Source organism: Primulina tabacum, chromosome 12, assembly GCF_025594145.1.
Source record: "Primulina tabacum isolate GXHZ01 chromosome 12, ASM2559414v2, whole genome shotgun sequence".
NCBI classification, from domain to species: Eukaryota; Viridiplantae; Streptophyta; class Magnoliopsida; order Lamiales; family Gesneriaceae; genus Primulina; species Primulina tabacum.
In genome coordinates, this window is record NC_134561.1 from 35,682,962 (window position 1) to 35,696,896 (window position 13,935).

At 34.5% G+C, this 13,935-nt stretch overlaps 2 protein-coding genes across 2 annotated transcripts; both read right to left on the reverse strand.

Moving 5' to 3' along the window:
• Positions 1-544: 544 nt before the first annotated feature.
• Positions 545-2,450, reverse strand: LOC142520859 (transcription factor MYB1R1-like). Its single transcript, XM_075624010.1, has 3 exons — positions 2,127-2,450; positions 1,608-1,816; positions 545-1,247 (listed from the first exon to the last, which is right to left on the reverse strand). Exons 1-3 carry the CDS (start codon positions 2,401-2,403, stop codon positions 828-830), a joined length of 906 nt encoding a protein of 301 aa, XP_075480125.1. The 5' UTR covers positions 2,404-2,450; the 3' UTR covers positions 545-827.
• Positions 2,451-8,518: 6,068 nt separating this feature from the next.
• Positions 8,519-13,470, reverse strand: LOC142520483 (pentatricopeptide repeat-containing protein At1g74850, chloroplastic). The gene is made up of 4 exons (XM_075623462.1): positions 11,582-13,470; positions 9,737-10,051; positions 9,550-9,657; positions 8,519-9,253 (listed from the first exon to the last, which is right to left on the reverse strand). Exons 1-4 carry the CDS (start codon positions 13,396-13,398, stop codon positions 8,920-8,922), a joined length of 2,574 nt encoding a protein of 857 aa, XP_075479577.1. The 5' UTR covers positions 13,399-13,470; the 3' UTR covers positions 8,519-8,919.
• Between the last annotated feature and the right edge of the window lie 465 nt (positions 13,471-13,935).

Here is a 13,935-nt window from a genome sequence, read left to right on the forward strand (position 1 = left end):
CATATGTAATATACAAAATCAATAATCTAATATCAAAACTATAATTTTTAATCTAAGAGATGACTCGTGAACTTACCAACGAACATGTTCCCGAGCTAACGAGCTAAATATTATAAAGTTTAAGTTTGGTTCGTTTATCTTAACGAGCCTTGTTAAACGAGCTCAAACGAAATTTTATCGAATCGAGCTTCCAATATCTCAACGGTTTGTTCATTTACATCTCTACTAACCCCACTTCTCAATATAGTCATTCAGATACCCCCTATAAGCAGGCACAATCAATAGCAATGCACCCACACAAGAAAGCAATATCGTGTGATTCAATTGCATCCCTAGATAATGTAAGGTGTCATGTGCACCACCCAAAGGAAGTAATGACCCTACCACAGCTTATCTCTACAATAAATGGAAATCGAGACATCATTTTATCCACATTCATCGAATGAAGTAATAGCTAAAAAAATCTCCTCATCGTGGCACCAAACCCATACGCTAATTAATTATCAAGAATCCAATCCTACGAATTGAAAGCAACAAGTGAGAGGGCACCAATAATTCTCTATTTTATTCTCAACCACAAAGAAAAAGGAGACAAAACAAACAATAATCTAAAATATTAGAGCATAGAACAAGAAACAAGACACAAAATGATAGTTCTACATTATGTACAATGGAGGAAAAAAAAAAGATGAAATTTTATGCGAATTAACTGATTAATGTATTTTCATACTGGATGATTCTAGTTTTCTTGATCAGATCTTTCTAAATTATGATGGATTATCTGTTTTCAAATATTATTATCACAATTCACAAGTGCTTTGTTCTCTCTAAGTAACAGTGATAAGTGTGACACCATTCTTGAAGCCTGGGATCACCTGGAATGCCGAGTCGTCCCTTGTCAAGAGCATATCCTGTCCGGATGAGAGGGACAACCTCAGAGATAATGGGGATGGCTCGAACGGCACTTGCTGATTTAAGTTAAGATCTATCATTGTTGAAGAAGTTTGCATTTGGAGCATTGCTGGCGACTTGTTCACTTGATCACTTTGGCACAGAGATGGATTTTCCATCGGATTGCTGCCACCTTGCATTGACAACATAACAGGGCCAACAGTAATCGGGAAAGGCACGGGAGAGAATCCGTTGATTTTGGAAGCTAAAGGCACAGATGGTGCGGTTGGTGGTGGAACTGGCTGAGCAGGGCGCTCTTGGTGGCTACCGTCCTCTTCAATATGCATTGCAGTGACCTTATCACAATAGGAGAAAATAGAAAATGAGACATTAATCGAAAGAACATTCAAACAAAATGAGGACAAAATAGTCATCAAAAACCCAAGCAGAAACTTGCGACCAACATATTTAAGCAACAGAAATTTCTCTTTACTTTTAGCCTAATAATATAGGCAATTATGTTTCTCAAAAGCAAGAAACGGTGGCACCCAATAACATTTTCGAAGAAATTTGCTTAGATCCGACACCATAATATGTATAAAACGAATAAAAAATAAAACAAGTTTCATAGAACCATTACAAATTCGTAATTTCCTTTACCTTGTAATATAGAAAGAAAATGCTTGCACATAGATAGAAAGGTTACAAGAAATTACCGAGTCGGTGGTGATATCAAACAAGCTAGTGCGGCGACGGCGGCGGTTGAGGTTGCTCCGGCGGAGAAAGTATTTCTGGGCATGGCTAGCCACTTGAGTTGGTGTGCGAGTCTTGACATAATTTCTAGAGATTCCTCTCCAGTCCCCTCTCCCAACATTCTGCAATCCAACAAGGAATAGTTTGTGCTCTTCCTCTGTCCATGGGACTCCTATAGACAAGGCACAACAAGAAAATTTTGGATGAGCTATATTTAAGGAATCAAAACATGAAGATCAAGAAAAGAAAGGAAAAGATACAACTGATTAACAGTAAGAAATGTAAATCGGAAAATACAGATAATAATACAATAAAATCAAACTGTCTTATTTCCCTCTCATCAAAAAATTAAAGCTATCAATTAATCGATTTCATAGCACAAATCTGAAAAGATCAGAAAAAACGAAAAACTTTTCAACGAATATTTTCACCAAACGATAGCTGGAAACATTTGAAAACCAAAATCAAACTATAGATCCGACCTCGCTTACGCTCGCGATTCCCGTGAACCGGCTGCGGCAAAGCATCGTCAGCTGACGCGTAGCCTGCCACTCCACCGCCCTCCTCCACCGCCAGCTTAGGTAAGTCGCCATTGACCGGCTCGTATTCGGAGAGATTATTCATACTCACGCTCTTCCTCATGGGATCAACTTTGACTCTCACACCGAACAGAATAATCTCGCCGCTGCCTCCACAGAAGACTGAGCCACTTCCGCCACCGCTCACTGCGGCGGACGGCGAGTCGCTGAGCATTGACATTTCTTCCCTCGGATTTCACGGAAACGGAAAAGTAATATAAACTATGGAGTGGGAGAAAATGGAGGATGACTGGCTTTTATAGTACACACTTTGAAACGTGGAAGCCGTATGATTTGATGCTGAATATTATTTAATTAATTTTTATATATAATCTACTGTACTCTATATTATGCTTTAAAAAAACCAAAATCATATTCTTTTAAAGAAAAAATGAACCGGCCACAATCCACGTGTTGCGTGCTTGTATAATATTTTTTATAATTCATTTAATTTATATTTAAATGAGGATCAAAATATAATTATCAGAAATAGTGAGAGACTACACTGTAATTTTGATATATAAATTAAAAAATAAATTGAAAATTAAAAGAATAAAAAAATGACATCGGTAAGAATTAAACATATAACTTAAACTCCAAGTAACAATGACTCTATCCACTAAATTACATATCACTTGCATTAAAATGTTAACATTTTATTAATATATATATAATTATTAAAACAGACCATGATACCTAAATTAGTTATTCTAAGTGTCTGAAACTTAATAAAATAGTATAGATAATAATAGTATATTAGAAAAATACTTCTAAAAAAATATTGTATCTTAAAAAATTATTAAAATTAATTATTTTTCCCAACTCATGAGAAATTATCATGATTTGTGAGTCAATCATGATTAAATCCAATAAAAGTTAATTTTTATTTACAAATTTTAGTTATTACAAACAATTATTGGGGATAACTTGAAATAGAAGTAAAAATATTCAAAACTATACATATTCTTAGTTAAGAACATAACATAATTTTGAGTAAGATGTTTTAAAAATTAATATACAAAATTCGTATCTAAAATTAAATGGCAGATATACATTCGAGTTATTTATTTCTTTGATGACACATCGAGAAATATATTGTGAGATTATGTGCTAGCATTTGTACGAAAATCTGCAGTTGATGATGCTAACGGTGTAACTCAAATATTTTAACCGTACGATAATTCGAACGACATGTTTTAACTGTTTTTCGAATTGCGACAATTATTATACACAAAAACTATTGTGAGACGGTCTCACGGATCAATTTTCGTGGGTCGAATATCTTATTTGTGTCATCCATGAAAAAGTATTGCTTTTATTGTGAATATTGATAAATTTGACCCGTCTCACAAAAAACTTCCTCATTATTATATGCTTCTTGTATGAAATTCATCAAATCAGAATATTTCTATAACTTTATATTTTTCTCTCTAATTTTGGAAACCGGATACTAAAAATTATATTATTTTGAAAATCAAAATTACTTGGCGGAAAAAGTACACTCAATGAATGCCAACGCATTTACTGTATTGATAAAAAAAATTTGTCTAATATTTATTAAAATAAAATTCTTATTTTATTTGGAAACTTTATACGTGTGACGAATTTATCCACACAAAAAAAAAAGTGAATAATTTTAGAAATTAAATTCACAAAATTCCATAGATCCCATATTCGACAAGATGATAAAGTGACGCACATTATCTTGTAAGGAACTGACACTTATTTTAAGTTTTTTAATTATTTTGTTCCTTTTAATATTTAACAAAAATTTAGGTTTTTAATTATTTTGTTCCTTTTAATATTTAACAAAAATTTGTGTGAGACGGTCTCACGGATCATATATTATGATACAGATATCTTATTTGGGTCATCTATGAAAAATTATTACTTTTTATGCTAAGAGTATTACTTTTTATTATGAATATTGATAGAGTTTACCCGTTTCAAAAAAAAATATTCTTAATATTTATTGCAAATCAAGAAAAGTACCTAATAAATTAATATTTTAATTATTGGAACGTAAATATGTTGGAACGTAAAATATTGCATCTTGGTGTTTTATATACGATGAAATTTGTATCGGCTACCTATATGTATATATAGATTAACACGAGTGGATAATAAATTTTGATTTGGAGTATATATGTTCTTAAATATATGTGGCAATTTGGAAAGCGGTTGAAACGTGACGTTAAAATTGTCGTACGGTTAAAATATTTGAATTACATCATTAACATGAGTCGCATCTTTTCGTATAACAGCTAACTATATATAGATTAATCACAAGTGGATAATAAATTTTTATTTTGAGTACATTAAAACATATATATATTTGTGGTAAATTAACAAAATTTTGACTATGTCAATGGATTGAGATAAGAATTAATCTCGTCTTTTATTTTAAAATTTTTTTATAAATATTTATATGTTATGAATAAAAATTTGTTTTCTCCACTCTTAGATTTTTATTATTATTTTTTTGAATTATATATCCTAAAATCTAAATTTCTGGATCCATTCTTGACGAATGAGTTTATGTTACACCAGAAATGCTACTCTCGATATACATTAATAGATTTGAAAAATTGACTAACTTGTTTCGTATCGAGGTACAACACTCCAGGTATAAAATAAAATCATATGCTCTTGATTGACGCACATTCTTGACATTTTAAACTTTTTAAAAAAATCAATAATTCTATTTTTACACACAGTGGATGATGCCATTATCTTGTATCGTTGTATGTAAGATCGAGTATTTGTCACTTTACCAAAAATTATAGCAAGTGGTAATGATGCAACTCAAATATTTTAAACCGCACAGCAATCCAAGTGCAATGATTTGATCGTTCTACCCAGTAGTGACAATTATTGCACATCAACAATCTTTCTTCCAATAATTGTACTCCTTGTAATGAATAGGAATCGAACATATGATTTTGGCTCTGATACCAATTGTAGGATCAAGTGATTGTCGTTTTACCAAAAGTTATAGCTTGTGGTAATTGTACAATTCAAATCTTTTAAACTGCATATCAGCCCAAACGCAATAGTTCAATCGCTCTATTCAGCAAGGACCATTATTGCACATCATCATTATTTATCCCAAAAAAATTATTAGCCTTAAGAAAAATAAAATGTAGTTTCTGTATTTTTCCCTTTTTTTCCTTGACCTAGTAGGTTATCTCAGTCTTTCGACATGTGACCCTCTTCATACTAAAAATATCACGACCCAAAAAAATATTAAAATATAAATGCCTAAAACACGAAAATAATAAAAAAAAAACAAGTTTTTTACTTTAAGAAATAATAAAAAATACAAAAATTATTCAATAAAATTAACTAAATATAAAAAAGAATAATATATTTATTTTATATAAATATTATTTATATGATAAAAAAAACATTTTAAATACCTTAGAATTTGTTTTAACCCTTGCTTTTTTGGGTCCATTTTGGGAGGTGGTTAGGGTGCATATGGTGAAGAGATAAGCCAAAGATAAGGTATATTATCTAGATGTTGCCCCCACCAAATTTTTCCACTTCTTTTTTATTATTGTTGTTGTTTTTTTAGTTGGAGTAGGTTATTGTGAGACGATATCAAGAATCTTTATACGGGTCAACTCTACCGATATTTAAAATAAAAAGTAGTACTCTTAGCATAAAAAGTAATATTTTTCATTGATAATCCAAATAAGAGATCTGTCTCACAAAATACGAGACATGATACCGTCCCACACAAGTTTTTATTTTTTAGTTGAGGATGAGAATTATTACAATTGGATCTCAGACTCGATAGTTCGTTATATATTTTAGATCTTGGTGTCGGATGATTACAAGTAATAAGTTACTTCAATAGTATTGTTATTATTATCGTCCATACTCCCAATAAATTTAATAATTATTTTCCTTTCCAATTTGAAGGAAGAATAAAAAAATTATAAATTGATTGCAATGGAAGCTTGTAAAAAATACAAATACCTTCGGCTACATTTGATAGGATATTAAATATTTTATATTTAATAATGACGAGTCATTATTATTCATATCATCTAATGATTTAAATTAAATTATCCGATAACGATTTAATAATTTTATATTTTATAATATATTATATAGTTGGATAAAGATATCACATCTTCCAAATTTAGATTTCTTGTCTTTTCTTATTTAAATTAAATTGAGAAAATGTTGAGATTACTTAAAATAAAGATATATTACGTAAATGAAAAAAAAATAAAGATGTATTACGTAAGAGTTTTATTTTTCATATTATAAAAACGAATTTGCCTCAAATTTTGACAACGAAGGTTCGATAACTAGATTATGCCTAGAGTGATATTCAGAGTGGATTGCAATAATAAAATTACTCTAGCCCTTGCACCTATACCTGGCCACGGGCTGAGCCAGGGTAAGACTCGGCGAGTTAGGGTTAGGAAAATCTTGATCATTTGTCGTAATTGTCTAGGTCCGTTACGGACCGAGTTCCATTTGGGTACACGCTCGGGCCAGGTAACCCGTCGGGTCAATGTCCTGACCAACCTTTTTAAAAAATATATGTCTGTTTGCGATAGGGCGGTCGAATTTTACCATCCTAGTGCGAGCTCCTTGGTACTTGCATGTTCCGAGGTGCTGCATGTTCCGATCTTCAAAAGGATGCGTGAGGAAGGTAAAATATATTGTCCTAACGCGCCTTTCTCACAGATCTTCTTCATTCGCGAGCTGAGGCGGGCAACCTAGCGCTCCCTCCTCGCAATTCAGTCAATAATTTCCTTCATTTTTATCAAATTCACCTAAAAATCAACTCTATAAAATATTTCATTATCTCAACAAAAAAATCTATTATAGACCTGTCTGGTTGGACGGGTCACAAGTTTTTTTACCCATAAATAGTAACTGCATGTACAGCCTTAGAGCGGTTTTGGTCACGATTTCGGGTCAAACGCGTTGACCCGATTAAACGGCTCGTTCATCATGGGCCGATTCCGGTCCGGGTCCGGGTCCGGGTCCGGGTCCGGGTCCGGGTCATACCCGGCCTTTGACCAAGTCTACTTACACCTTAGGTTTGTGCATCTAGTTGTCAATCTTTTTCTTGCATTCAAATTATTAGATTTAACTATTCAATATCAATATATCATGTACTATTTTACGATATCAAGAACTCGTAAGATTTAAATATTTGAGTCGTATTTTTCTCATTGGTTATAAATTTTGACGAGACGAAAGACAATCAATCATACTAAAGAGTAAATGACATGTATCATTCACACATAAAACGCAACATCGATCAAATATTTTTAAAATGAATGGCATACGTTGATTTCTTGATATTCGATTAAGGAGAAAGAAAGGCTATCATTCCCATTGCCAATGGCATGTCTTTATTGACTTTATGAGCCTATCACATGTTTAGAAAGCCATTGTCAAAAAGTCTATGATCCCTCTATCCTCTCTATATCCATTGGAGTTGGGCTCAATACTTGTAAAAGTTGAAGAATAATTTATTATTGAAGATAGGAGATGATAGCTTAGTTTATGTATTGAAGATGGAATCCCAAGATTCTACCAAATTTACAACTCACACTTGTCTGCCACAATAGATTAGATCCCTTTGACCACATATTTCATTCTATATTCCTCATTGAAATTGAAACCCCACCCTTAAACAAAGGGGAAACCTCAATTAAATGGTCTATTGTACTTCTTACCTCTTGATGAATTCACTCGAGTTGAAAATGGACTAGGATGTGGTAACAATCAATACTTTCTCTCATGAAAGCAAGCATTTTTTAGTAAGATTATATGTTGAAAACTAGATAACTACGGCTTTAATTACGACGGGCCGGCGTTAAACTAAAATATTATTGAAAAAAATTAGAAAGTATTTGAATATTGTTGTAAGACGTATTCATCACATTAATCAGATCTTAATGATAATATAATTAAAGATTGTTAGCTACTTTGTGAAGAGGATCAGATATGATAAAGCACATCGGGCTTCTACTTGATCAGGTAATATTTTAAACAAAAGCAAATCATTAGACTTTAATATATTATCAGCTGTCAAAATCACATGTTTGTCAGGCTTAACCCCCAAAATCTTACAGGAGGCATTGGTTCTCTAAAAAATGTATTAGATAATGTTGGCAATTTTACTCATTTACACTCTGTTTGGATACCATTAAAACAAAAGCAAGACAACAACAAAACTAAAATCTCGAAGGTTATCATTTTCCTCAATTTAAATTGGTATCCAAACACAGTATCAAGAATCTGTTAATGAGTAATAATAGTGATTCTTAACATTATCCCCTTGTGTTCATCTTGCAGTTCCATTGCTGAATAAATATAACAAGTGTCACAGTGTATACATGTAGAAACACACTGACATATTCCGATTTCCTGGCACTAAACCAGATAACATATTTAGCTACAAGGAAAGCCAGTAGGCTCAGTACCTCGAAAACCCTTCACCAATAGAATATACATCTAGCAATGTTGTCGAGCAGCCTCGAAACGTTTCACATGTTGAGTTCCGATCGGTGTACAACACAAGCTCGTCTTCCTCCGGAGTGGAACAATGGAGTTTACATCTTAGAAGATCCCTTGGTGCTCTAGTTTCTTGCCGAGTACAGAGGAAGCAGTCCAAGGAGACAAAGTGACCTGAATTCGAGCGAAAATTGTATATGTCCATTCATACTCCACTGGACATAAGTTCTGTGCTTGTTCTATGGCCTGTCTTATTGATGTCGGAGCTATTTTGTTGTGTTTGGTTGACTGTAAAGGAACTTGTTCCTGGAAGGGGAAAAGGAGAGTTACCTAAACTAACTATGTCATCTAATTTCGAGTCTTCCGAAGATGGTTCTGTCTTCGAAAAAACACGCTTCAGCTGAGACTTTTGACAAATTATTCGCCCCTTATTCCACCCAGGAAAACAGAAGGATGATGACAAATCTTTCAGCAAGGAGTAAGCTTTCTTTGCAACAGGAAAGTCTCGTGTTATTGAGCTCTTCTCCATTTGACCCCGTCTGTGAATTAAGAAAGTAGAACATCTATCAAGAAAAATTTCCGAGTTTCTATTTCTTCTTTCACCACAACACATTGTAGCCACATAAAGAAGACACTAAAACAGTTTGGGCTCGACAAAAAAAAAAGATCTCAAGAAGGAAATAAACATTAGAAAGTTAGGTGTCAAACTAATATTTAGCCACACGATTTCCTGCTATGTTCAAGAAATATGATGTACCAAAGACATCCAGGATGCCTTCAACTCTTCCCAAGATGTATATTAAATCCACAAATACGTGGAAGAAGAAATACTTACACCACGACAACAGAAAACAGTTGAGGTAGATCCTCCCCAATAATTACCAGCTCTTGCAAACTGTTCAGCCATACTGATATTGCAGCGCAAGCAGCTCCGGGCCACATTCTAAAGAAAGCATAAAAAATATAAAAACACATTCCATACTGAATATAAGAAATTGACCAAAGTGAAATGAGAACGATACCTGTGAACATCAATGGACCATATGAGTTTGTTTTTACGATATAGTTCAGGATACAGCCCCCTTTTTGTTGCTTCATTAAGCACTCTTGCGGCCCTTTCCTTCTGGCCCAAACACCAAAGAGCTTCTAGAATTGTGTTATAGAATCTGATTGCCAAACCGCATCCCTCAGAGTTGAGTTTGTCAAAGACATACTCTACCATTTGCCAATTACTGGCATCATCGTAGTCACCTTTGATCATCTGGCCAATGACCTGGTGAATATTAGAAACCCTGCTTGTCCGCATCTCATTTAGCAACCCATTGGCCTTGTCCCACCTGGAAAAAAAAATTCAAGACCTCAGACAAGTCTACCAAAATAGAAGGAACTAATCATTTATTAGATTTCTCAACAATTTCATAAATGCCAGATAAACCTTATTCAATTTCATATATCAACAATAAGCCAAAACATACACTATATCCAGGCACTGAAACTGATTTTTTAACATGACAAGCATTCTATTGCACATCCAGCTCCCGGAAATGATAGTTTTACACAGCTTAGACTGCAAAGAAAAAAAATTAAAAGCGACGTCGCTGTGTACGCTGTTCTGGTTCTTTATTAGTCGTCTGCTTAATTATTCTCCTTTCTAGTCACTTCAGATAAGAGATGCTTTTCGTAACCAGACGTTTTAGCAACTCCTCACTCTTATGTTAATATCCCAGACCCAAGAGATTATCTTTACCAGTACCTTCTTCAATGAGAGTGAATTCCTAAGCATACATCATCATGCCCAGGAATCATCAAAAACTCCTCCACCCCAATGCAAAAAATCCAACATAATGTTGGATATGAGAAGAGAACTTCAGTCATTCTCTCATTCACCTTTAGACCTCATTTGCATCAACAAAACTAACAAGCTAAAGATAGGTAAGCAAATATTATAGGTTGACTAGGAGAGTTTAAAAGACTAGCTAGCATTGGTGATAGAGGTCAAGGGAAGGCGGAAGTGAAGGAAATAGGGATGTAAAAGACTTGAGCTCAAACCGTACTTCCAAAATTTTTTAGACTTAGTGTCATGAATCTTTAGATTCAAGCTCGAAGCACTCACAAAGTTTTATAAATGAACTAATTCAAAATTAAGTATAAATGAGGGCATTCTACACTATTTTAATGACAAAGTCGGAATATTTTTTTTAAAAAAAAAAAGAAAAATGCATATGAACATGAATTTTATTAATATTCAAATATCATAATATTTCATCACTATAGATCATATAGTACATATTTAAAATATAAATAAATAATAAAAGTAATAAAAAAAACTTAGAAGCCAAATATGCATGCAATATTATTTTGAGCTCGAGATGAACGGCTGCAAGCTAACTTGACTGATATTACACCCCTATGCAGCAAGGAGTATGTAGGTGAAGTAGACGCAATGGATTATGATTTATAATGTACACAAATATGGAGAGAAATCATTGATATTCTATTATTAGAAACAATATTCTTAAAGGATTTCTCAGGGACCTAGGCTATAATTAACCTACAGGCCCGACATAACAAGAGAAAGTGGTGATTTTGTAAGGAAATAAGCCTGAAATTGAAAACCTCCCAAAAGATGAGAGGACAATCAAGTTATCAATAAATTATTGTTCAACTAATCTAGAGATGGTTGTGGATGCCTATATTTTCTTCTGTTTTCATTATTGGTTTTTCAAACGGGCACTATTCTTCCAAAAACAAAAGTGATCCTTCCAGATTAAGGATTCGAATGTTTCACTGTTATAAAGGCATCATAAAAATATAGCATGCATCTTGCGATGATTAAATTGATAGAATGTGTATTACCGAAGCCTTACCTGTCAGTTTTTGCATACACTGCCAGCATCATACAGTAGCACATGACACTTGGCTGTATACCCAACTGCCTAATCTCCTGAAACTGCGCCTCACTCTCATCAACAAGACCGGCAAAACAGTAGACACTCAAGACCGCCTCAAGTGTGCATTCATCAGGATCACAACTTACCTTTTCCATGTCAACGTAAGCCTTTATAGCCTCTTCAAATTGGCCTCCCTGCCTATAACCTTCTATCACACCATGAAATGAATCTCTATTTCTAGGAACACCCAACTCTACCATTCTTGACAAAATAGCTTCATTTTCCTTGTAAAGTCCACCTCTTGCGAAAGTATGAATGAGAGAATTGAAAGTATCAATTGTTGGCATGCTTCCAATTTCATTCATTGTGTTAAACGCGACAAGAGCCTCCTCATACAATGCTGCCTGGCCATAAGCATCAATCACCCCAGTGTAAGCTTTGGAACTTGGTACCAATGCTTTCTCATTCATATGAAGCAAAATCCTTTTTGAATCCTCGTGAAGCCCTCCCTTCCCACAAGCATAAATCAATCCTTCATAAGTTTCCATATTTGGCTCCACATTCTCTTCCATCATATCATGAAACAATGTCACCACCTCCTTAAAATAGCCTCCTTCTCCAAACACCTTGATAAGTATGTTATAAGTGTCTGCGTCTGGTTCAGTATTACTCACCTTCATCTCGAGGAAAAGATCCCTCACCTCGTCATATCTCCGATTCTTCCCAAAGAGATTAAGTACAATACTATAAGTCCCAGCATTCGGCTTGCACCCAGCAGCCTGCATTTGCCTAAACACCCCCATGGCATCTTTTATGTTCCCCTTTCGTGAATAAGCCTCCAACAACACATTATAACTCATTATATCTGGCAAATTCCCACTGGTCTCCATCTCCCTAAGCAAATCCGAAACCTTCTCCAACCTCTCCAACTTCCCGAAAGTCTCAACCAAATAATTATAAGTCGTGATATCGGGTAAAACCCCACTCTCATTCATCGTTCTAAACACCATCTCTGCTTCATCTCCTAACCCTCTGTTAGCACAAGCACTCAACAATGTATTATAAGTAACCAAATCCGGCTGAACCCCCTCGTGCCGCATTTCCCCGAACAAACTCAACAACCCCTCCCATGAATATCCCCCTCGCGCACACGAGTTAATAACAGTATTATAAGTCAAAATATTGGGCAAAATTCTCTCGCTCTTCATTCTCTCAAGCAACTCCATGGCAGTCTCATACTGACCATTTCGACCATAAGCATTAATTATAGCAGTGTAAGAAAGCACAGTCCTTGGGATAGAATGAGTTACCATCTCATCAAAAATCTCCGCAGATTTATCGAGAAGACCTTCGCGGCCGAGTATCCCAATAACGAGGGAGTAAATATGCTCATTAGGTTTGCACCATATCTGGCGCTGCATGTACTTGAACAAACGAAGAGAACGCTGCCAATCGCTGCGGTGAGCGAATTCTCTAAAAACGTGAGAGAAATCAGAGAGGGAGAGCTTGTTCTTGAATGTATCGAGGCAGCGGGCTATGCTGCCGCGTGGAGGGAGACTGGATAGCTTGTTGATTAGAGTTTCCACATCGTAACCATACTTCCCTTTCTCGACGGTGACGCTTGGGTAACCGAGGACGAGTTCTTTAGATTTAACCTTGGAGACGACAGAGATGCTGCGGCGGAGGACCGGGCGGTGGCCGTGGCGAATGAATTTAGGGGCAAGGGGGAGGTCGGGAATGGGAGTGAGGATAGGGATGAGATTATGATGGTGGGGGAGGACTAGTTTGGTCATTTCGTGTCTTCACATGGAAATGGAAGAGAGGACTTCAGAGGTTTAAGCCGGTGGAAGAAGATGACACCTGCTATTTGATTTTTCAAGATATATACCAATTAAAAATTAATAATAATTAATCATACATTTAAAATAGTGTGTGTTGTATATATTATCAAAAAATAAAATTTATATTGAAAATATAACAAATATACAGTTATATTCTTTATAAAAACCATTAGTCATATTTTTATCTCAACAAATGTATCGATGGTTACTTATTATTTAGTGTTTTATGTTATATTAGATGAATTCCATCATAAAACTATAATCATCGTATCTCGAAACATCGAACGAGTTTTATATAAAGAGTAGGTCACTTGTGAGACATTCTCACGAATCTTTATCTGTGAAACGGATTAACCCTACCGATATTCAGAATAAAAATTAATACTCTTAACATAAAAATAATATTTTTTTATGGATGACCCAAATAAAATATTTATCTCACAAAATACGACTCGTAAGACCATCTCACATAAATTTTTACCTTATATA